Below are 23,710 nucleotides of genomic sequence, written 5' to 3'. Positions count from 1 at the left end.
AAGGTGTCATTATAAACTTTATTAATCAATCAATTTTTTTTTTATTTACAAATACATACATAATCTAACAATTCTGATATGAAACATCGGTATTTACAAAATAGCTTTTGGAAAAAAATATTCTGTACAGAACAACCTGATAAGTTAGTAAATTACATAAGTAAATAACTGTGCAGAAAGTTTCTTAATGACCAAAAATACATTGAATTCAAGCTCTGAACTTATTTCTGTCTTGTTTTGTTACAAGTCGGTTTAACCAACATTTCAAAACGGGGCTTTAAAGAATCCTATTTTCATGTCCCCATAAGAATTAAGATCAATAAAAATCAAATAACTATGTAATCATACATGTCAACGAGAACACATTTTAAATTGAAATTGTTTAAACAAGTAAACAACAAAAATCTTCATTCGTTGGTGCTTCACCGCTAATTTCTTGAAACATTGAAAGAAACATTTCAAACAGAAACTTAAATTCTTTGCTCCAAAACACCAGTCCATCAAGGTGTTCAGGCTGCAGCATGAGGTCTCCTTACACCGCCGAGGTGCCGTCGTGGCCCAGGATGTGGCTGATGTTGTGGGCGGGGCGGTTCGGCTGCTTGCCGGAGTCGGCAGCCGAGGTGTTGGAGAGAGACAGCAGGGGAGACATTGGCATGGCCGAGCCGTCGGTCGGCATGCCGGTGGCAATTTCAGGGAACAGAGAGGTGAGGCTGAAGTTGGAGATGTGAGGGGTGATTCCAGATGAGTTGGCAATGGGCATAGGAGGCATATCCGGAAGCAGGGGGAAACTGGTCTGTCCGAACCCCACAGGGCGGGGGGGCGAGAGGATGGAGCCGAAGCGGTTGTTGAGTGGAGGAGCGCTGCCCTTGTCAGCACTTGGACTTGTAAACATTTGGTTGGGGAAGTATTGTAGAGTGACATCGCTGGGAAGGCTGGGATGAGCAGCTGGAGAATAAGAGGGATAGAAGGAGGGTAAAGTGTTTTGGGGCTCTACTGGAAGAAGGGATGGAGTCCGGGAGGAGCTGGGCTGGCTGACTGGAGGGATGAATGTGGAGTTTGCATTGATGGGAGGTGGAGGATTCATTCCACCCTCAGAAATAAAAGAGAAACCAAAGTTCTGTGTTAGATGTTGGTCAGTCACCAGGTTGTTGTCTCCAGGAACCTGCGCATTATCTGCCATAAGGCGCACAATGGTGCTGCGTCGCGTCTCTCCTCCAGATTGGGGTCGGCTCAGCAAAGGGTGGCCATCGGGCTCAAAAGGGTTGGTTGGTCTCAGAGTACCTGACCGAGGTCGGTCACCAGGTCTCAGTTTAGTGGGCTGAGTATCTCGGGCAATATGACGAGAGTGTTGGCTAACAGCAGTGGGTGGTCTGGAGGGCGCTGAGGTGCGGCCAGGTTCAGAGCTGCTATGTGGGGTTGGAGGGTGGGGGAGCCCGACTCGCACACCTGGGCCTGCGTGCATATTTCCACTGACCTGAGAAATGTGGCCTTTGTTGCCCTCTGCAAGTCGCATAGCTGGGGCCTTCTGAGTCTGGGGCACACTAGGGCTGGAGGCCTTGGCTTGAATGTCTCCTGAAGAGCTTCCAGGCACACAGCTGTACTCCATGCTGACTGGTGGGCAGCACTGCACGGCTCGCTGGTGGTTGCTCTGCTCAGGAAGGTGGGGGGAAAGGAGGCTCTGCATGAAACTCTGGTGACAGCCTTCTTGTTCCCGAGGTAGTGCTGGGCCAACCTGTACCCCCTGCAGGCCAGGGTGACCTCCACTGAAGCCACCACGGTTTCTGCCATCTGCTGTGGGACCTACATTCATCCTGAACCCTCCCTGCTGCTGCCCTGGAGGGCCCCTTTGGGAAGGAGGCACTGACTTAGTGGCCATGTCACTTCCACGAGACACTTGAGCCTCAAAACCACTGAGCTGATGTGTTCCCCCTCCGCCGCCCATCGTCTTGAAGGGTGGACACTCCGAGACGCGCTGAACATCAGTGGACCCTGGATGCTCGGAGGGAAGGCGGTTCTGTGGGTTGTGTGCAATGCTTGCCTTTCCCCGTGACGACTCCAAGTAACCACGGAGATCTGGTTGCTCCTGAGTGGCGCCACGGCCAGGTTGAAGGTGGACAGCCATGCGCTGCTGCTGCTCGCCACTAGTGGAACTTTTACCGATGAGCGCCTCTGCAGAATAGTTGGACACACGGTGACGCTCCTGGCGAGATGGAGCACAGGCCAGCTCAGATGAGCGGGACACCGGGTTACTGGGAGGAGGAATGAGCTGCTGCTCCAGGCTCCTGGAGTTCATCATCCTCTGCATAGCATTATGGTCCTGACCAGACTGAGGAAGAAAAAACACATTTTTGAAATATCAGTAACGCGAGGCTTGTCACCATAAATCAGTGACAACCCAAAACACACACGCAAATACATAAAAAGCACAGAATAGGTTAAAAAACAGACTAATAACAAGATAGTAAAATAATTTCATCGTATTCTACTTTTCTGTTTAATTTAAGAATTCCAACAGGGAGCTTGAGCTGGAGACTGAACACGGTGAGGGAGTCGTGCTCGTCTGTAGAGAGCAGTGACTTAGAGAAACAAGACCGTAGTTCCTCAGCGACTGCATTCTAAAATACTAATTTAAACACCTTCACCTCAGTGGAAACTTATAAAAAAAAACGTGCCGTGCTGCAGATTCATCTTGACACCAGCTCCTCCTTTCAGTGTCGATTCGATTTGTGCTTTTACCCTGCTCCCCAACAGCTTAAATTGTCTAATCTCCACCAAACTTCATTGGAAACTCTCGCTTTATCATTAGCATTTGATAAGTTGGGTACTTCAACTATTTGATCAAATTTAGATTTAAATGTTTTAACACTTACATTTTGCTTAGAAAAAAATAGATTCACTTTTATACAACCAATGCAACAGTACTTTTTCTAGATAAATCACATGTCAGACTGCATAGTGTGTAACTGACCTTGAGGTGGTCTTGCTGAGACATGTGGCTGCTGTGGTGGGCCCTGGATCCTGCGCCCTGAGCGTCACAGCTCTTGTCCTGATGCCTAAAGTGCTGCTGCTGCTGGATCTGCTGCTGCAGGTGCTGCTGGTGTCTCGAGTGGGAGCTCTGCTGCTGTAACTGCTGCTGCTGCTGCTGCTGTTGGTGTTGTTGATGCTGCGGAGGTTGTTGGTGTGCCTGTTGTTGGTGCTGTTGGGGATGAGACTGTTGGTGTTGTGCTGGTTGTTGATGCTGTTGTGATTGTTGGTGTGGCTGTTGTGGGTGCTGTTGGGACTGCTGCTGTGTGCGCTGTTGATGCTGAGTCTGTTGCTGATGCGAGTGCTGCTGAACTCCAGACTTTTCCAGATGATGCTGCTTCTGCTGCATGCCTGCAGGTGAGCCAGCCTGACTTCCTCTGACAAGTCCTCGTTTCTTCTGAACATGCTGCTGCTGCTCTTGTTGTTGTTGTTGTTGCTGCTGCTGCAGCGCCCTCTGGTGTAGCGAGTGACGATGTGCAGAATCTGGCTGTGTTAGGTGGTGCTGCAAATGATACAGATGGTGTCTCTGCTGCTCCTGCTGTTGCTGCTGTTTCATGTAAGGGTTCCCTCCCAGATGCTGGCCAGGCTGGCTTATTATATGCTGCGGATGACCCTGGGTCAGATGAAGCACCCCCACCTGATTCTGCTCAGGTCCTTGAGCAGGGCAGTGACCTTCAGTGGGGTGAACTGCTGGACTCATGAAAGCATTTGTGGAGAAGAGTGGGCTTCCACTTTCTGCATTAATCCTAGTCATGATGGCCGAGGAGGTGGATGGCAGCTGCCCGGCCATAATCTGACTGTGGTCCGGTGCTTTTACCTCCATATGGCTAACAGTGTTAGTTGGTGGAGGGCAAGGCTTGGGACGTTTTCCTGTGTTTAACATGACTTCTTCTTGAGCTTGCCGCTTAGAAATTATTTTTACTTGTCGCTCACCCACACCACCTCCAGGCTGGGCCCTCATTAATGTAGTCTTTAGGGTGGTGTATTCATTTGCCTGGGCAGCCCCTGGACAGGGTGAGAGGGCATTGTTTGAGGGTTGGGATATACGAGCAGAGGTCCCCACAGGAGAGGGAACTGAGCCCTGCTGGCCAGCAAAATTAGGGGAGCTGGGATAGGGCTGGTGACTGGAGGTGGGCCTAATCAGATTGTTGACACTGAGGCTCGCCACTGTCCCACTCTGGGATGAGCTCTGGGACTGGGCCTGGGGAACAGGCTGAGACTGTGAGTATGCAATATTTTGTTGATGTCTACTTCCAGTTGTCCCGCTGACTGACCCCTCCCCAATTTGTCCTCTGACAGACATCTCAACAACAGGTTTAACTGTTCCAGCATCCATGGGTTTAGTCGCTTTAGCCTGCTGCCCAGCTAAGCCCCTCTCTTTATTAGAGGACATTGGTGGGGTTTTGGGGGGCTCCCATGTGGCTGTGCTGGGGTTAGATGAAGAAGCGCTGTCAGCAGAGCAGCCTGCACCTCTCCTCCCAGGGCTGTCCTGTTCAAGCATGGCCAAGGCAAGCATCTCTGCCTGCTCAGATGTAAATGTAAATGTCCCAAAAGAGCCAGATGACACACCGATACTTTGACCACGTGGAAGCATTGATGCCACAGAGAATCTACCACTGCCAGCCCCTGCAGACATGGGAGAATCTGTCTGTCTGGTAGAACTCATAGGGTGCTCCATACCTTGATCATCAAGGTTAGTGTATACCTGTTGGGAAAGTGCAAAGTCCTTTCTTGTGGGATCATTGGCTGCTATTAAACTGTCTTTTTGGGATGTTGAGGAATGCCTCTCCTCTTGAGCCTCCCTGGTAACTCTAGTGGCCTGGGGTGGTTTCATTTCAACAGGATGGCATGAGGAGTGGTTGGGCATAGACAACTCAGTCTGCTGTGTCAGAGCTCTTGGAGTAGTGGGTCTTTTCCTAATCTCTGAATTTGTTGTGGAGGCTGTAACAGAGCTGTGGGCAACAGAATACACTGGAGCAGGTGATGACAGTGCTACAGTTGTGGATACAGAAGATGAAGTGGTGGAATGAGACTCAGATTTATTACAAGGCATTGGCTCTTGTATTTTAGATCTATGGGAAAGACATGGCGACACTGTGCGGATAGTCTGATTTAAAGATACTGGTGTAGTGGCCGTGGTACTACTGGTGCAGACTTGAGATAAACCTGCAGCTGCATTTGTAGCAGAAGTGTGGCACGAGTCAGTGGCAGCTGCAGACGTGACCATCGATTTGTTTTGTTTGGAAACGGCAGAAGCTGCAGTCGACTTAGTCTGGGTTGTGTTAGTTGTTACACTGGGTGTTGACTGTTTAACCTCTGGAGCAGAGAGTTTGGTTACAGATGAGTTGTTGCCAGAAGCTGCGACTGGTTTACTTTCAGTAGATAAAGCTACACTAAACGATGGCTTTGCCGACGTCGCAGTGACGGTTGTAAATGTGGTTGTGATACTACTAGTGTTGGTATGACTGAAAACTGAATCGGTCGGAGATGCAGTGGCTGAACTTTTACCTTGTTGATGAGACTGACCTAAGACAGCTGGGAAACAGGATGAACTAACAGTAACACTGCCTGTAGCTTCAATGCTATCTGCAGTTGTGGTAGCTGTGGTACACACAGGGTTAATATCTGTGACTTTAACAGTTGAGGACTGCAAAACTTGAGAAACTGTAACCTGAACTGTCTGACTTTCTCCTCCAGTAGCCGTTGATTTTGCCAAAACAACAGCAGGTTGAACCTTATTGAGCTCTTTCTTCTTGGCAGATTTAGTCCTTCTAGCTACTGCTCTCTTTGTATTCAAAGCTGTGCGAAGTTTCTTTCCAGAAGGCTTTGAGGCATTAACCACTGAGCCTGATTTGACTGGGTTCACACAAGGGACCTGTAGTTGTTGGACAGGTTGTACAAGCGTGACTCCAGTAGTGGGTGCTGGAGCAGGAGGATGCTGCTGCTTCTGTTGCAGTACCGATAATGGAGCAGGTGGAGGCAAACAACTGCTCTGGCTAGAAATATTAAGAGGGAGCCCCTGAGAGATGCTCTGGTTCAGACTGCTAAGGGCCCCCAAGCTGTTGAGGGCTACATTAGTAGTTGGCTCCTCGGTGGTGGTGGGCTGGACCAGCTGGAGGGTACTCTGGCCACCCTGTGTGCTGGCTTTGTCAGAGGTCTTCAGAGGCTGCAGAGCAAACACCTGACCGTTCACAGTGATAGTTTTTGGAGTTGTAGGAACTGGTGGAGAAGAGGATGCCTGGGTAACCTGCACGGTATGGTTCACTTGAGGCTGAACAGGACGAGGGAGAATGTGCACAAGCTGCTTTCCCCCTACGCTCTGTATGGGAGTGGCAGAAACTGTGCTACTGGTTGAGGATGTTTGAGTGGACACAGCAGGTACTGGAGCAGGAACCATCCCAACTTGTGGATTCTGAGGAGCAGGTGCAGCCTGATTTGGTGCTTGGATGATTACAATATGCTGACACGGTGTCTGATTTGTTATTTCTTCCCTCACAACTGGCTGGGCAGGGCAGGCACTGGCCTGCTGCAGAATAACAACACTTGGATTGTTTGTATTCTGAGATGCTGTGGCACCTGAAGCAGTTGCTGTGGCTGGGTTTACTTGCAGTACCTGCATGGTCTGAAGGAGGGGCAGCACAGTGGCTTGTGGCTGGGGCACCAGGGCTGGCTGAGGGAGAGGCTGAGGCTGCGGGATAAGGGCTGTTGGAGGGTGGGGAACTAATGATGCTGGTTGAAGTATAGCAGGCTGAGGCTGTGACACGACCGCAGGGTGGGCCACAACAGCTGGCTGTGGTACTATGGCTGACTGGGGAAGAACAGCACAACGTGGTTGGGGGGCTAGGACAGCCTGAGGCTGTGCCTGGTTTAGAACTGCTGGCCGTAGCTGGGGCGGGTTTTGATTGGGCTGTGCTTGAATGTGACCTGTAATGGGTGCCTGCTGTACAGGCACATGTGGTTGCATCTGTATTTGAATGGGATGAACAGATGGTTTGCTGCTCACTGGACACACGGTGACCTGCTGGACAGCCTGGGTGGTACTGCTGACCTCTTGAGAGGGGAGACTCTGGCAGACTGGTTGCACTGTGTTTCCAGCCATCTGCAATGTCGTCCAAGTAGTCTGAGTGCTACCTGCAGCCCCAGCCCTAAGAAGTGTTTGGCTAGTAGGCATAGCAGTGTAATTTACAGTCCTGATGGCAGTGTCTTGTGAAACCCAAGAGCAAACCTCTGAAGTGTTTGCTCTGGTCACAGTTTGGGTGAATGTGGGGTGCGTGGACACAGGCACAGCAGAGTTTTCAGTGGGAACCTGTGAGACTGAAGTAGCTGCTACAGTGAGGGTATGAAGGGGAGCAGGCTGCGTTTGCTGGGGAAGGGTTGTGGTGGCAGCAGGGATCTGAAGGGTGATGTAAGACACAGAAGGTGGCAGAGTGGGGGCTGCAGTCGGTGTCTCAACCACACACTGCTCTATCATTCTCAGACCTGGTGTAGACTGAGTGGGTGCGGAGGCTGACACAGGCAGAAGTGCAGGTGTGGAGGAAGACGTATTAACTTGCAGCACGGCTCCATTAACTCTTAATCGGGGCTCAGATGTTGACTGAAGAATTAATGTTTCAGAGGGCTGCTTCCCTGGACTGGTCTGTTTTCCTGCAGGGCATATCCCATTGCCATTGGAATAAACAACAATCCCCTTTGGGAGCTGGTGAGTGGGAGTCACTTTTGCCACTTTGGCATTGCGCTGTTTGCCCTTCCAGTGGATAGTAGGGTCCTCATGAAGGTTAATATCATGAGCTTTGAGGAGCTCAATGTAGTGAGCGCTCTCCTTCCTCAGTTCCTCCAACTGACGCCGCAGCCGACGTATCTCCTCTGCTGCAAAGGGATCCCAAAAAAAAAAGATATTACCAATCAGGGTCAAACAGAGTCACATTTCAAGTGTTTTAACATACCCTTAAGCATCCTGGTTAGGATTTTTTGAGGATCCAAGTTGCACATGTAAATACAGCTATGTGAAAGAGAAGCTGCACCCCATTTCCATTCTACAGTTTTACTTATCAAGACAGGGTTTAATAAATAAATAATCTAGTTCAAAGCAGGTTCAACGTATTCAGGGGTACTCCAACAGCCCTAACCCCAACAACAGATATTTTGTGAAGTCCTGATTTTTCAATGCAGAAAAAGGCATCGGATGACAAAAATCATATATTTCCTGCAGGCTGAAAGTTAACACAGCTGCTGCAGCCAAGGCAGGAATGAAAGCTGACAAAAATAAATAAAAGCAATCAGCTGCCAACATTATGGATGCTTTAATAAGCTGATTAGTTTTACTGTAATGTCATTAAAGCATGTGTAGATCTGTTCAATTTGGGACAGTGCATCACATTAACGTTGCAGATGTCAACGTTGTCTGTTTGAAATGCTCTTTGCATTGAATAAAATAACACATATGAAAGTGATTCATAATCAGTCAGTGGGCTCATTGTAAATGTATAAATTAACTTTCAGTTATCCAGGCCCTTAAAATACCAAATGGTTTCAGTTGTCCCTAGACACAAGTGTCCTTGGGGAAAAAACTGAACTCCATGTTGCCTCTATTGCATCCATCGATGTGTGAATGTGTGCGAAAGAAAAAAGCACTGGGTAGATAGCCCGTAATATGGCATAGACTTAAATTAGCTGTACGAGTGTGTGTGTGAATAGGTTAACGTAACTTGTGCTCCGAGTGGTCAAATAGACTTGAAAAGCGGTAAAAAAAATTACAGTCCATTTACTAATTAAGATGAAGTTATGCTGCTAAGCCACTACTTCTGCTTCATAGCACAGGCCTAAGGTCTTAAAATGTGCTCAATACAACTACAGATGAACAACAACACAGTATATTACAGAGTCACTATTATCTAACAAAAACTAAGCTAACTTGATTGTGATCAAAACTATGGCAACACTCAGTACCAAGATATCTATATGCATATCAGTGTACTCTATTCTTTACCAGCACAGAATGTTCTGTAAAAGTGGAAAAGGGGATTATATGTTACAATATCCCAGCATTCTTCATTACCTGAAAATTCAGGTATCCAAAACAAGGATAAGAGTCTATGCAAGTTCCTGCAAGCAAAGCATGATGTTCACGTGTGGAACATAAGGCCAAGATAATCTAAAAGTCCAATCAAAACCAAGATAGTTGTACACATAAAACAAAACACGCAAAACAATAAATACAGAGTTTACATGCCATAAAAACATCACTATGACATAAATAGTCAGATTAATCGTGTTGGCACTATTGCGAAAGATATCAGAAGGGTGCCGAAACATACACATTACTTCATCAAACTTTCAAGAACAAATACACTACGACCACAAAAAGAGAAAAAAAAAGAAAAATCCTACCTTGTACTTTATCTCCTCCCTCCACAAGCATGGTGTCGTTCTGCTTCTGCAGTTCAGTGATGTAGCGAAAAGCTTGGTCCAGTATCATGTTCTTACTCTGTATTGAAAATAAAGATTTAAAATAAAAATATCCCAGTCTCCTATAAAGACAATAATTGCAACTGATAAAAAGGGGAAAAAAAAGAATCACGGCAGTTTGTTTCTCACCTGTTTAAGTGCCTGAGAACATGGCAGGAGATTACCAATACGGTTAATTCCTGCATTGATTTTCTCTTTTCTGTGTCTCTCAACTATTAAAAAGACAGAGAGAGATATCGTTTAAAATCCAGTTGGATTTCCAGTTACCCCCCCACCCACACACACACGAAAAGAAAAAAAATCTCTAAGCAAAGTGGTTAGATACACGTGAATAACAGGAAACATTAATTTACCTGCATTGTGAGATTCTTTGTTTTTCTTCTTTCTGAAAAAAAACCCCAAAGAAAACAAAGTCACCTTTTTATGAAATCTGAATACAGATATTATTGTACATGCTGAGAGCTGGGTTAAAACACTGGACTGGCTTACTTAGGTTTACGACCAGGTGCCTGAGTTTCAGTCATCTCTGGCATCCTGTCTCAACAGTTGCCTGAATGATAAGGAACCAGCCAACGCATTCAACAACTGGACCTTAAATCTTTCCTGTGCCCGTCCTGCAAATAAAACGTAGAGCAGTCGTACATATTATGAACGATTCATGAGTGTCATGTATAGAGACAGCTGCATAGTAATACAGCAGAAGCATATGGCTTTAATCAGCTAGAAGCGATACATACAAATAATTCAATACAACAGTAGACATCAGTAAAACTGAATATTATGTTACTCTGAGGTGTTGCTGCTACAACTGGATGCTAACCAGCTAATGTAGATTAATTTAGCTTTACAGCCCATCTAAACTCATGCACCTTCACATTACAGCATAATTAGTCTGTTTGACGAATTGCTAAAACAGTTATTTGTCCTATTTTATCGTAGCAGCGTCGACAAGCAACGTTGTTCAAATAAGCATTAGGTCACTAAACCAGCAACAAACTAGCAACCTGAGCAATTACCTATTCAGCTAGCTTTCTGTTAGCTAGTTAGCGTAAAGCTAACGTAGCTTAGCGTTACCTACATAATTATTAAGCAAATTAACGACGGTATCATTCACGTCTGTTCTCATAAAACGTTACTGAAGAGTATTTTCCACCAACCACTAGACTTGGCATTTTGAAGACTGTTGGTTCCAGTAAGAACTTAGACATTGGAAGCTAAGTATTAGCTAGCAAAGCATTCAACTCAAGTCATCTCTCAAAACAATCTAGATGTACCTAAATCCGTGCAGGAGAGGGAGGGCTCTGAGGGAGGTGACAGCCAATGGCATTCTGAGTTGGAGACGTTTCAGCGAATCACAACACGTGAAGCGAGTTTACGACGAATGCGCCCATAATCAGTGATTGTACGCAGTAAATGTATTTAATTTTTTCCCAACGTATTTATGTGTATGCCATTTCAAGCAATTCACCATGCAAATAAACCCAAAGAAGATGACCAAGAAATATTTTACTGCAAATAGTAATTCCTTTATTAAGACGTTAAAAAGTCTTACAATATAGAGCTCCAGAAAAGATAAAATTCTTCAAAGAAAGGAAAACATGCGTATACTACAGTGGAGAGGACAACTCTCCTTGCATGCAGAGGGGTCGGAGCTTCCTCTGGGTAATACATTGTTAAACAGAGATCCTAGCAAAACTTCTGCGCTATCAGCTGAGGTACCTAATAAAGGTGTGTGTAACAACAGAAGCTGACTGAGGCAAGAAGTTAAAGGAAACCATTTTCCAAGATGGCTACATAACATCCCAAAGGTGGTGAAGGAATTGTGTCTCAAAAGACTTCTGTGTTTGGAGACACGCATGCACACACACCTTTTAGTAATCTACTTGAAAATAATGCCCAAATAAATCCATTCAGCCAATCTATGGTTATTGATACATTCCTCACAAAACAATGTAGAGTGTACATCTCAGAACTACTTCAATACTAAGTAACATTTTGTTTGGTACCCTCATTTCAGATCGTTTTCACTTTGAATTGTAAACCCAGGAGAATCCCCGAACCATTTGCCATCTCATTGTGAAAAATAAAACAACAGTTCAGGGGAATTAAATTAACAGGCTGGAAATGAAAGTTATCTGGAAATTAAGAGCGGTGACCACATTTTCCCAACACCATTAAACCGTTCAGCCTTCCTTATGCCCATATCGAGTATGTGGGGAGGGGGGCATTTCAGCACCTCCCCTTTGGACATGCGAACCAAGTGGTCGGACTCACTTCGCATGGATTCCAGGTTTCAGGTAGTGAGAGATTAGTTGCATCTGTTCCATGGAAGAACGCCACGTCACATTGACCAGCTTGAACCGTGTGTCTGTCAGTGATGGTCTGTCAAACACTTTTACCTCTTCAGACCAACTGTTTCCTTTTGCACAACAAAATAGATATGTCGCCATCAGGTTTCATAACCGCATAAAAACAACTGAAATCACAAACAGTACAATCCGAAAACACCACAACCCCCTTCCCCCCCTCCACCATGTCTAAAACTGTCTGGCATTTTATCTTTAGGAAAACTTTTGGATACTCAGATTTCTTTCATTGTCAATTTTTTTGCCCAAAGGAAAGGGGAGCAATAAAATATGCAAAAAAAACAAAAAAATCACCTTTTCAAAATAAATGCAGCATTTTTTTTTATACTTGAAATTTGTTTTCTATCGTTTAGCGTCCTTTGAAGAAACTGTTGAATGCGTTGACCTTGTGGCATTTGTCACAGTTCTGTTTCTGAGCTGGCGGGCACATACGTGCTCTTTCCCAAAGCTGTGTCCCTATTCCGTCTTCTGAAGCTCTCCGCTGGGCGGTGCGCATGGACTGCGCAGGCTTTTCTGCAACACGTGGGCATCTGCAGGCTCTATCCTCTTGTAGTAATTCTTTTTTGTTTCGATGATCTCAAACCCAAACTTCTGGTAAAAGTCAATGGCTGACTCATTGCTGATCTGCACATGACTGTGGAACAGGAAAGTAAAAGGTTTGTTAGTTGTTGGCACCTTTGGAAAATTGTTAACATACACCAGTTACAATGACTTTAGCGTAAGCTGCTAAATTCTCTATATTCTCTGCTTTAAGACACTTACAGGTAAATGTTGTCAAAAGTGCCGTCCTTCTCACAGATGTTTAGCACATGATTTAGCATCTTTGTACCTGGAGCAATAAATAAAGGCAAAGTTTAATAGGAAAGAACAAAACAAAACAAAAAAGGTGTCAATACAGTCTTTTTTTTTTAAATAAAAGATAAGAGGGTTCCTTACCAATTCCAAGTCTACGATAGGGTGCTAGACAGCCGAGTGTCATGATGTACAATCTCTTCTGGTTCTGAGAGTGGTCCACTCTGCAGCACACAGCCCCAACTGCAATGTCATTGAAGTATGCTGCAAGGAGAAAAACATATCAAAAGACATATTTCTGAAACAACTCCAACATACAGGGACATACTTTTGACATATTTCACCAGAGATTGAACCCTGTCTGTGATAACCACTTTTAAATTCTCAGCCTCTCAACAAAAAAGCGAACAATGTCTTTCTTCTGTTTACAAGAAGATGTGGCAGCAAGTTGGTTATTTCTTACCTAGCTTTGCAAGCTCTCCAACTTCCAGCACATCTTTGTAAAACTTGTCGTTGTAGCTGACAGGAAAGATGACTTGGTTCAGGCGTTTCAGCTGCTTAATGTTGTGGGGCGTAACGTCTCCCAGCTCGATCCGGCTACTGGAACAAGAGCAAAACGGTCAAATAGCTGGCAACAGGTGCGCCATAATAGTTGAGATTATCTGACACACAAGCTGTAAGCTACACAGGAATGACATTTACAACATGATTAAATATCAATATATCTTCAGGGACAAGTCCTACCAAACAACTTTGAGTAATCACATCATTAATCTTAAAATTGGAAAAGTAAATTGCCAAATGCTGAAGATTTAAGAGCCGCTTGCTTCAGCAAACTGAATACCTATTGCAGGTTGCTGGTCAGGCATAAGAAGTCCAAGATGTCAGCCTGTACTTTTAGAAACTATAGACAATAAATTAGACTGAAAATTTGATTGACAGCCTAAGCTGCAACGCTTCCACACAAATGACATCCCACCTAAAATTGAATTTTCAACATAAAACATTACAAAGCAACATATTTGATACGTGTTAAAATAATGTGTTAAGTGTGTCAATTCAGGATTTGCATCATTGTTTTATAAGTGACCCTGAAAGAGCACTCCACTTAGCCTTATTGAGGGGTTCACAGAGGTAAATATAGTACGACTACGCATCCAGAAACAGCTGATGATCACGTGTGTTGTTCACAAGGATGTACAGTAACGTCAGTGAAATCCTATCTGCACGATTTAATAAAAATTAGTGATAATTATCCCATGTCAATTAGGAATTTAGCCGCATATAGTAAAGTTCAAACGTGAGGCACAGCTTCATGTAATTAAAAACACGAAGGAAACCCGCCAGTGAAATACTCTAACAGATCAAGTTTGATCAATAAGACTGAAACAAAGTCTGAAGTTGCAGTAGCGTAATACTGGCAACTTTTTTAACCAATACAAGTTCACAGCTGAACTTCTCCCGTAACTTAGTTCACTGACTTGGCTACTTTTTGTGTTGCAGAAGTTTAGAGCAAAGAGAGATCCAGGGCTGCCTTCTCAATTTAGCTAAACTAGGTTTACTGACTCAGCTTCCAACTAGCACCTAGCAGGTTAGCTTAGCTTATTAGCAACCCAAGCGAACCTATAAACCGCTTGACATAATAAGACCATCCGTTAAAGAGCTGCTCCAGTGACGGTGATGTAGTTTGTATTTTTGTCTTTAACATAACTAAAACTAGCTTAGCGTTCTAGCTAGCCTCGTCGTCACCTCCCCGCCTCCCTTATAGAAAAAAAAACAGACATGAAAAACTTTACTGGTGCTAAGCTAGATATTCGTGACTCAAAAGCTCACACTCACCCTTTCATTTTAAACAGATATTATCCCTTATTTTCGAGTAGGCTGAACTTTGGCGTTGTTTTGGGTAAAAGGTAAGAATTTAGACAGAGTTCGGGTTGGGGATGCCTCCCGTTTAACCCTCCACATGTAGCTAGTTGCGATGGTTGCAGCTAGCTTAGCCGTCACACTTCTACCACGACTGTGTAGAGACTGTCAACCCTGACCCCCGCATGCGCACCAGCACTGCCGCGCGAAAACAGGACTTTTCCACCCGGTTTTAGACTCTCAGGCTGTATTCCGTCCAGAACAAGATTAGTAATTTTAACTGTGGTTAACCTGAGTTCACGCTGTACGCTACTTGTCAGTAGTTCGATTTGAGAACACACATTTAGTAATGGGTAAAATTACAAAAAGCAGGGGGTTTACATCTAACCAAAAACAATAAATCAGTCCTAACTCAGGGTACACACATGACAATAATGATAACTACTTTAATTTTAGGAAGTTTTGTTCTGAATAAAATATGCATGTATATGTGTAAAAATAATAATAATTAAAAAAAACTGAATATGCAAACTAAAAAATGCTTAACTTTATATTACAAAAACAAACATTTTTCACGACTTCAGAGGGAAAGCATATTTATTTGCACTAACATCCCTTAGTGTTTCTGTGTGACAGCTAGGTTCCTGAATACACGGAACAAAATGTGAGCGTCCATTTTGGTTCAACTGTTGCTGCAAAGATAGTCAAATACACGAGAGATAAGCTTAATGGCCTACTTGGTCTAATTTATATGTACATCCACAATAGTTTCCAGTCGTCTTTTACAACTATGCGTACATCGATGTCCAAAGTGGTGTGTTATTTGTATGGGAAGTTACTTTAAGTGTACAAATGTGCAGTTACATATTAGTAAAGATCATATTGAGTCTATGTTTGTGGTTTTATGAGTGTGGTATATTTCTTATATGTATATTGCTCGTGTTGTAGGCATCAGTGAACACTGCACTGTTTAGTTTGGTAAATATTAGACGTCAGATTTAATATAATAAAGAATTGTTTTAAAAAACTACCAATACTAGGACTTCTTAAAGGCTGGCGACAGGTCTACTGACGAATATCGATCTAGTGTGGCGTATTACCACTTTAGGATCTTTGTTGTGGTCCGGGAGCGGATCCAAAATGGCGGCAGTTGCACGGCCCCCGCAGTAAAAAAAAAAACTGAACAGCGAGTGAATGAAGTCAGCTGACTCCAGCCTGCTGTCACGCACCGCAGTATCCAGCAATTCTCTCTCGAGGCAAGACAGCAAAGGGGACACCTCACGACCAGACGGTAAACATGATATTTATGTCAAAATACGTCGCGTACATATGTTGTAAATATATATAAGGATTTAGCCGTTGGATGGTGATAAAATCGTTTTGCTCTCTCGAAGTGATCAAACGGCAGAGGCAGCCAATTTTGAACGAGGCCGACAATTCACTCAGTGTTATTATTTCAAACGCTACCAAATAACCTACACAGCCAGCTTACAGTGTTTTTCTGTGTGGGGTCACGTTAGAATTACAGACCTGCCTATTCGTGATTTCACGGACGGAATTCAGTCTCTCCCCCCCGTGTTAATAAAGCTAGCTAGTTAACAATGTCGAGGAAACCTGCCAGATAGCACTGAAAACAGCTTCCAGGCAGAGACTTGTTTATTATTTGTCATAACCAGGCTTTCATTTTTATGTCTTTGATGTCACTGAGGTAGATCTGCTTTAAAAACGATCAGCAGCGTTGCTTGCTTTCACTTGGTTGCAGTTCACACCAGCATGTCAGGTTGTTTTGTGGTTATTTAACACATATATGCAACATTTCTGAGCTTATTCTTGCCCGCACATCATCTTTTAGTACACATAGTGTACTATCCCTTTGCTCAGAGGCCTATCTGAGTACTCGTGTCTCCCTCGTTTACAAACTCTCTTACTTTTCCCATTTTTAAAACAACACAAGAGACTTTTCCCTCATTAACAATCCACCACAGTAATCGACCAGCACATCAGATGATTTTTCATAGAATAGGGGTACACTGTCTTTATTGTGACTCATGCTCATTTTCTGCAGAGAACTGTAGTCAGGTGGGATAGCTTCTCCACACTTTTCCGCACGCAGTGATAATTTGTACTTCCCAGTTTTGCAACATGCCCGTTTTCCACTTCCTTAAAGCAGCTCGCAGAGTAACACCAGTCGGTCATGTGCCAAAATCATATGACCAAGTGTCTGTTCATCACTGTCATTTGAAGTTAGGCAAAAATGCTTCATTAGGATGTTTTTCTTCTGAAAAGCTGTAATGAACCTGCTAATGTTGCTGTAATAGACCTATTACAAGGCAGTATATTGTAATTCTTTTGTGATTTGTACCATTGTTATTAGTTAAGCAGGCGGACAGTTGTCTCTGATACAATAATCAATGGAATAACTAATATTATTATTCCACTATGTGCTGGAAAGCTTGTACAACAACCCCTCAGAGTTCTTCTTCAGGTTCAACACACAGATATCATCCTTTGGAAAGGCAGGGGATTTTCTTTTTCATCCGACACCAGACAGTTAGAGCGAGACCTTAGTAGGTGTTATCACTGCAGTTCTCCTATTGCTCTGTAGGTGGAGCTGTTTTACCAAAGTAAAGATGAGCAAGCAGCCTAGCATGAACAGGAAGGTTTTTACATCACCGGGAAGGGCAAAAAGAGGACGAAGAGAGGATGAAAATCAGGGGATGCAGAAAATATATAGTGTAAGCATCTGGGTTTGATCCACAGAGGCTGACACATAAAAACAACTTAACTGTGTGCAGAGCATCTGCAGTAAGCACTATGGGGGATGGGTTTATGTCACGACTGATGACAGCTTGAGCTTGTTTCTGTTTGCACAGCGCAAGATTTAGCATACATGCTATGTAGATATCTTAGAAGGGTATCACATCTAATGGGAGTCTGTTATATGGAAGACCAGCATGCAGTGCTCACATGCATGTGAGGGGAAAACATCGTAGCAGTAATTTGCTGCTCTGTAGGATTCCCCTCTAATGTTAGCTTGACACAGCACACAGACTGTAGTAGTGGACCTGTGATGTGTAGCTGATGGGGAGGAGTGGGAGAAGAGAAAGGTGGACAGCTCACTGAGAAATAAGGAGTCACGAGCATCAGTGTTGCTGTATTATCCGTCAGGTTTCTACAGAAGGCGGCATTAGCAAGGTGCCAGGGCAGCACCACATGAATATAATCTTTAATTTTTATACATTTAGAGCATGTTTTTTGTGAGTTAGAATGCAAAATAAGCCAATTGCTGACTGGTCTATTTCTGGGCTGGGTGGGCTTTCACCTAAAGGCCACTTTAGGTGAAAGATAAGGCACAGAATAACCTGTAATGCAAGGAAACAAAATGGTTTTCTAAATTGAGTTGAAGCATTAAATCACTGCGTTTGTTTAAAAAAAAAAAAGAAAAAAGCAGAAATGAAAGTTGCAGTTGTGGATTTTATTGTTTTCACAGTAATCAATTCACGTTTGCTTTAAAGTTGCTTTAAAGCTGCCAGGAGACACTGAAATTCTGACTTGATGATGTTTTCAGTGATTTTTGTCGCTCATAGGTCTCTTCTTCCCTTGTTTCCTGTCAAGACTACTAACCTGCGAAGATGGACATGTCCAAGCTGCCCAAGATCCGGGACGAGGAGAGAGAGAGCCAGTTTGGATACGTCCATGGTGTCTCTGGACCAGGTTGGCCCACCACACTCGCACTTAAATGCTTAGATATCTTTATAAAACTGTTTGTTTTATGAATTACAAAATATAGCTCTTGAATTTTTTCTCTTCTTTTTTGTACACCGTTTAATATATCTGCCCTAATAGCCTAATAATAGCTAGTATGGTCACAGGAACATCAAGCTGCTTGGTGACGAGCTTGTGTGTTTCATTTAATCACGCTTGGTAAAGTTTTTACTTCCTTTTTTCCTGTGGAAAACAGTAGAATGAGCACTCCTATCTTTTTAAACAATCGGAATAACTAACATATGATGTTGCAGACTCCTAATGTAATGTGAAAGCACCACAGTTTGTTTGGAATATCACTGCAATCCACTTATGCATCAACACTAAGGAGTGCGAATAGTCTAATCTCTTCTAGAATAACCTCATACTGGGGTTGGGGACGTAAACAGAAAAGTTCATCAGTAGAATATTATTTCCCTAAATGCATGTAGTTTCATCATAAAACCTGTGCTTGCGTTTCCAGTGGTGACGGCCACATCCATGGCAGGAGCAGCCATGTATGAGCTGGTTCGTGTCGGCCACAGTGAGCTGGTGGGAGAGATTATCAGGCTGGAAGGAGACATGGCCACCATCCAGGTGTATGAGGAGACGTGTATCCTTACTGCTAACACATGTCCATCATATGGTTGCAGCTAACTGCTTCCTGTTTGGAAAAAGTGCCCTAAAGCGCTTATCGCACAACCATACAGTGTAAACGCTTGATTTTGGTCTCTTTTGAAAGCTAAAACACTCTAAGCTTTACCCCCAGGCAGTTAGAATCACTCATAGCGTGTTGTCTACTGTCGCCTGTGGAAATGAAAAGCACCTGTACTCTCAAGTGAGGTGTCAGTCAAAAGCTAAGTAGACTGGCTATATTTTGCAATGACCATATCAAGAATGTTTACATGCAAACTGGTAAACATAGACGGCTCCTCTTTCAAAATTGAGCTTATTTATTTCCTGAGAGAGGATTCAGCCGGCGTGTCAGTTGGAGATCCGGTTCTGCGGACGGGAAAGCCTCTGTCTGTCGAGTTGGGTCCAGGAATCATGGGTTCCATCTTTGATGGTATTCAGCGACCCTTAAAGGACATCAACGACATCACACAGAGCATCTACATCCCCAGAGGGGTCAACATTGGAGCTCTCAACCGAGACCTCAAGTGGGAGTTTTCTCCTTGCAAGAGCCTGCGGGTACGAGTCAGTGATGCCTTCAGGTCTCCACCTTAAAAAAGATTTTATGGAGTAGCTTCACTGTGATTCTCTTCCCTTTTCTCACTGTTAGGTCGGCAGTCACATCACAGGAGGAGACATCTATGGCATGGTCTACGAGAACTCCCTTATCAAGCACAAAATCATGCTGCCTCCCAGGAACCGAGGCACCGTGACCTATGTGGCTCCACCTGGAAACTATGACGTCGCGGTGAGTTTCGCACTCCTCCAGCTCCGTCTGTGCTTTTCAAGCAGCTGTTTGGTGGTGATAATGTGTGTCTTTTTGCCAGGATGTGGTGATGGAGCTGGAGTTTGAGGGCGTTAAGGAGAAGTTCACAATGGTGCAGGTGTGGCCTGTCAGACAGGTGCGGCCTGTCACAGAGAAGCTGCCTGCCAATCACCCGCTGCTGACCGGACAGAGAGTGCTGGACGCCCTTTTCCCGTGAGGCCAGACCTCTCGTTGTTGTGTAAAAGTTTGTCCTAAAGTCAAGGCCTTTTGTTTTTGACTTTCTTTTCTGGGTGAAGATGTGTGCAGGGAGGAACCACTGCCATCCCAGGAGCCTTTGGCTGTGGAAAGACTGTCATCTCTCAGTCACTGTCCAAGTACTCCAACAGTGACGTCATCATCTATGTAGGCTGCGGGGAGCGTGGTAACGAAATGTCAGAAGTACTGCGAGACTTCCCTGAGGTCGGTGATGGTCGTCATAGCGTTACATCCCTTTTTTTTTTAAAGTGGATATGATTAAACTGGTACAGAGCTTAACTCGCATCATTGTCTGATCATCAGCTGACCATGGAGGTGGACGGAAAGACGGAAAGCATCATGAAGAGAACAGCGCTGGTGGCCAACACCTCCAACATGCCTGTCGCTGCCAGAGAGGCCTCCATCTACACAGGTAATCCTTAAAAAAAATACCTTTTTTTTCCCACAGTAAGAGGTATAAAATAACAGCAAACGTATGCCTCGCACAGTTCCAATGCTTAAGTTTTCCTGAGCTCAGTTCTTGATTGTTGTGGTAGGAATCACGCTGTCCGAATACTTCCGAGATATGGGATACAATGTCAGCATGATGGCTGACTCCACCTCCCGTTGGGCTGAGGCACTCAGGGAGATTTCTGGTCGTCTGGCTGAGATGCCTGCTGGTAAGTGTACTTTCTGAAGGAGGTAGAAATATATATATATATATGTACTTTTGAAATGGATGTACTCGTGTTAACAAACTCCTGTTGCACAAATTGAAGCTCCCAATAAATGCATTAGATAATGCAGTTGGGGTTTGATGCACTCTGCATGTATACACAGGACTGGACCCAAACTAGCCTATGCTCGGAAGTTGATTAATTTTGCATCATTTTGTAAGGACGGTCAAGTCTTTTTTTTGTTTCTTTTGTCAGACGGCTTAAAAATGTCAGAAACTGTGACAGAAAATCAGCCCATTAGGATTTCATATCTACTCAGGGACGTTCTCCTCTGACAAAATCACCGTTCAAGTAACTCAAAGGCAACGCCTGCGCAGTGACTTCAGCTAGACTTACATGTACGATGATCTCCAACAGACAAAGTTAGAAGCAGCAGAACGTCTTGAAGGTTTTTTCTCACACAGCATGGCGGCGGACATGCTTCTGTCAATAACTCGATTCCCCTCTCGTGTGTATATACTGGGACAAGATTAAATGGCCAGGCCGAGCTTTCGTAGCTCAACTCATCTGTGCTCGTAACCTGTGCTGAATGACAGACCTCACGATGGATTACATCACCCTGAAAAATTGTGTTGTGGTTTTAGTATGTCAAATAGATCAACACAGCTTGAATTGTGAGGCTTTGTAATGCTTTCCACATATTCTGCATCAAAATTTGAGCCTGGTGAGTGCTTTTTTTGGGGGAACTCTGCTTCATACAGCATTGTGTTCTGTGTCTGCCCACAGATAGCGGTTATCCTGCCTACCTGGGCGCCCGACTTGCCTCCTTCTATGAGCGTGCTGGAAGAGTGAAGTGTCTGGGCAACCCTGAGAGAGAGGGCAGCGTCAGTATTGTGGGAGCGTGAGTACCGCTTTCTGTCACTAGAGGGAGACTTTGTTCTCCACATCTTTCATGGGCCAGAGCACCTTAATGAAACTGTTTTCTTTGTTTGTAGCGTATCGCCTCCTGGTGGTGACTTCTCAGATCCCGTCACTTCGGCCACACTGGGTATTGTTCAGGTAAAGATTCAATTCAGGTCATACTTAATTGAACCGATCACCACTGTCAGCTGGAGCTGCTTTATCATGTGCCTGGTGCGTCTTCTCCCAGGTGTTCTGGGGTCTGGATAAGAAGCTGGCTCAGAGGAAGCATTTCCCCTCTGTCAACTGGCTCATCAGCTACAGCAAATACACTAGAGCTCTGGACGAGTATTACGACAAGCACTTCCCCGAGTTTGTGCCCCTGCGCACCAAGGCCAAGGAGATCCTGCAGGAGGAAGAAGATCTGGCTGAGATTGTGCAGCTCGTCGGAAAGGTAAATCAGGAAGGGGTTAAAAACACATTCTACAAAAAAAGAGTCACTCACTTCACCGCCGTCATGACGTTTATCATGAATGAAGTAATGATTATCATTCTCACAGGCTTCACTGGCAGAAACTGATAAAATCACACTGGAAGTGGCCAAACTGATCAAAGATGACTTCCTGCAGCAGAACGGTTACACTCCTTATGACAGGTAATAGCACAGCCTCAGTGGCATGCATTCAGTGTTTTTTCTCTAAAATAAACGCGTCTAAAAATCAGCTGTTTACTGATTCATCTGACTCTCCTGTCCGTCTCCTCAGGTTTTGCCCCTTCTACAAGACAGTTGGCATTCTGTCCAACATGATAGCTTTCTATGACATGGCACGGCACGCGGTGGAGACCACAGCCCAGAGCGACAACAAGATCACCTGGGCCATGATCAGAGAGCACATGGGAGAGATCCTCTACAGGATCAGCTCCATGAAATTCAAGGTGTGTTGTGGTGTATGTGAGAGTTTATAGTATGAACCCGCTGCTTCCGTTTGGGACCTCTTCAGACATCTTGTTTTGTGAGACGCTCTCTGAGACTGCATTTGTGTGTGTGTGTGCAGGACCCAGTGAAGGAAGGCGAGGCCAAAATAAAGGCAGAGTACACACAGTTGGTGGAGGACATGCAGAACGCCTTCCGTACGCTGGAGGAGTAGGGTCCCACTCTGACAGCCTTTCCACTTTCCATCTCTTGACCCGCTCCACTGCAGAATCACATTCCACCTCTGCGTATTCCCAAACCCAGTGTATGCTCCCCTGTGCTCCTTTGTGAGTGACTGCGTGTGTGTGTGCGCAATTTCATGTGGAGGGTAAAGAGAAAGATGTACTGTATTCATTTTTTATTTTTTTTTGGTGGCCTCACAAAGCCATACTCTGGATCCTCTGCATGGTCACTGGTCGTGTGTATGTGTCTGTGAGAGTTAAATGTGTGTGACAGGCAGATTTCATCGCCCTGTTTCTTCCTTTCTCCGTTTACATGATTTATGTGTGTAGCTGTATTGCTCTTCCTGAAGGGGATCGTTGAGTTGATGTATTGTAATTCACAGACCATCTGTACAGAAGAGTATTGAATATAAATTTAATAAGATCAGTCTATTTATTGCCAGCATTTTGACGTAAAGGCTTTCCTTTTTTTTTTTGTTTTTAATGGTTGTGTTTCACGCTGTGCAGTGTTGTGTACTTTGCTGTGTGAATGTGTAAGAGTCAGACTCTGATGTTCTGCTGTCAAACTGTTCCATCATGGTACTCCCAAAGAATTAAAACATGGGGGAGAAAAAAAACAACAACAAAGAATTGTGATGTGTGAGGATCTCATTGTTTCTAATGATGCTGTCTGTTCTGCTGAACTGGTTTCTCCGCATTTCACAGACACGTCGGAATTTGCAGCCCTTTGAATACACACTTGGATTTCATTTAAAGCACAGCTGAATTTAGTGCTAGTGGTTAAATGTTTCGATGAACTGATTTGGGATAAAAATATATTTTGCATTGTCTTGAAATCCACATCAATGCTTTCAAATGATACCGGGTGCTCTTTCAACTATTTTTGAGCGCAGTTTCGACGATCGCAACTTTTCCCATGTAAAATGCTACGATATTGGCATCAGCTTGTGCTTAAGTGGGCTGTAAACCGGAAGAGAGAAGTCGGGTTGGAGTCTTAGTAGTTGAGAGATGAGCGTCATCAAAGAGGTGACAACTCCCACAAGGTGCCGGAT

At 44.4% G+C, this 23,710-nt stretch overlaps 3 protein-coding genes across 6 annotated transcripts; 1 reads left to right on the top strand and 2 right to left on the bottom strand.

Annotated features, from left to right (window-relative positions):
• Window positions 1-4: 4 nt before the first annotated feature.
• LOC140284267 (basic helix-loop-helix domain-containing protein USF3) lies at window positions 5-10,758 on the bottom strand. The gene is made up of 7 exons (XM_072378100.1): window positions 10,647-10,758; window positions 9,979-10,103; window positions 9,843-9,874; window positions 9,619-9,701; window positions 9,412-9,508; window positions 2,969-7,890; window positions 5-2,326 (listed from the first exon to the last, which is right to left on the bottom strand). The coding sequence occupies exons 2-7, from the start codon at window positions 10,020-10,022 to the stop codon at window positions 533-535; spliced, it is 6,972 nt and encodes a 2,323-aa protein (XP_072234201.1). The 5' UTR covers window positions 10,023-10,103; window positions 10,647-10,758; the 3' UTR covers window positions 5-532.
• A 233-nt stretch (window positions 10,759-10,991) lies between these two features.
• Window positions 10,992-14,681, bottom strand: naa50 (N-alpha-acetyltransferase 50, NatE catalytic subunit). Of its 2 annotated transcripts, none has more exons than XM_072378425.1 (5): window positions 14,487-14,681; window positions 13,111-13,247; window positions 12,792-12,911; window positions 12,618-12,684; window positions 10,992-12,489 (listed from the first exon to the last, which is right to left on the bottom strand). In XM_072378425.1, the coding sequence occupies exons 1-5, from the start codon at window positions 14,492-14,494 to the stop codon at window positions 12,312-12,314; spliced, it is 510 nt and encodes a 169-aa protein (XP_072234526.1). In that variant the 5' UTR covers window positions 14,495-14,681; the 3' UTR covers window positions 10,992-12,311. The 2 variants fall into 2 exon arrangements, with proteins under 2 accessions (XP_072234526.1, XP_072234527.1); XM_072378426.1 differs by having other exon boundaries at window positions 13,111-13,244.
• A 992-nt stretch (window positions 14,682-15,673) lies between these two features.
• Window positions 15,674-23,297, top strand: atp6v1ab (ATPase H+ transporting V1 subunit Ab). 3 transcript variants are annotated; one of them, XM_072378198.1, is made up of 15 exons: window positions 15,674-15,801; window positions 18,126-18,224; window positions 18,739-18,867; window positions 19,231-19,445; window positions 19,537-19,674; window positions 19,754-19,905; window positions 19,989-20,151; window positions 20,251-20,359; window positions 20,484-20,606; window positions 21,390-21,504; window positions 21,599-21,662; window positions 21,754-21,957; window positions 22,064-22,158; window positions 22,268-22,439; window positions 22,559-23,297. In XM_072378198.1, the coding sequence occupies exons 2-15, from the start codon at window positions 18,143-18,145 to the stop codon at window positions 22,649-22,651; spliced, it is 1,854 nt and encodes a 617-aa protein (XP_072234299.1). In that variant the 5' UTR covers window positions 15,674-15,801; window positions 18,126-18,142; the 3' UTR covers window positions 22,652-23,297. The 3 variants fall into 3 exon arrangements, with proteins under 3 accessions (XP_072234299.1, XP_072234298.1, XP_072234300.1); XM_072378197.1 differs by having other exon boundaries at window positions 18,121-18,224; XM_072378199.1 differs by having other exon boundaries at window positions 18,098-18,224.
• The last annotated feature ends 413 nt before the right edge of the window (window positions 23,298-23,710 follow it).

The sequence above is a fragment of the Leuresthes tenuis genome, unplaced genomic scaffold (genome assembly GCF_036924035.1).
Source record: "Leuresthes tenuis unplaced genomic scaffold, fLeuTen1.0.hap1 SCAF_24, whole genome shotgun sequence".
NCBI classification, from domain to species: Eukaryota; Metazoa; Chordata; class Actinopteri; order Atheriniformes; family Atherinopsidae; genus Leuresthes; species Leuresthes tenuis.
Note: the sequence above shows the minus strand (reverse complement) of the source record. Positions and strands in the feature narration are given on the sequence as shown.

Coding starts and splice junctions, on each gene's coding strand:
- LOC140284267 (XM_072378100.1), bottom strand. CDS start 10,022: ATGCCAGAGATGACTGAAACTCAGGCACCTGGTCGTAAACCTAA. Junction 9,875..9,978: donor GCACCTGGTCGTAAACCTAA/GTAAGCCAGTCC, acceptor GTTTTTTTTCAG/AAAGAAGAAAAACAAAGAAT. Junction 7,891..9,411: donor GGGAGGAGATAAAGTACAAG/GTAGGATTTTTC, acceptor ATCCCTTTGCAG/CAGAGGAGATACGTCGGCTG.
- naa50 (XM_072378425.1), bottom strand. Junction 12,912..13,110: donor TGGAGAGCTTGCAAAGCTAG/GTAAGAAATAAC, acceptor TTCTCCTTGCAG/CATACTTCAATGACATTGCA. Junction 12,685..12,791: donor CTATCGTAGACTTGGAATTG/GTAAGGAACCCT, acceptor TTATTGCTCCAG/GTACAAAGATGCTAAATCAT.
- atp6v1ab (XM_072378198.1), top strand. CDS start 18,143: ATGGACATGTCCAAGCTGCCCAAGATCCGGGACGAGGAGAGAGAGAGC. Junction 18,225..18,738: donor CCATGGTGTCTCTGGACCAG/GTTGGCCCACCA, acceptor TTGCGTTTCCAG/TGGTGACGGCCACATCCATG. Junction 21,958..22,063: donor TTGTGCAGCTCGTCGGAAAG/GTAAATCAGGAA, acceptor TCATTCTCACAG/GCTTCACTGGCAGAAACTGA.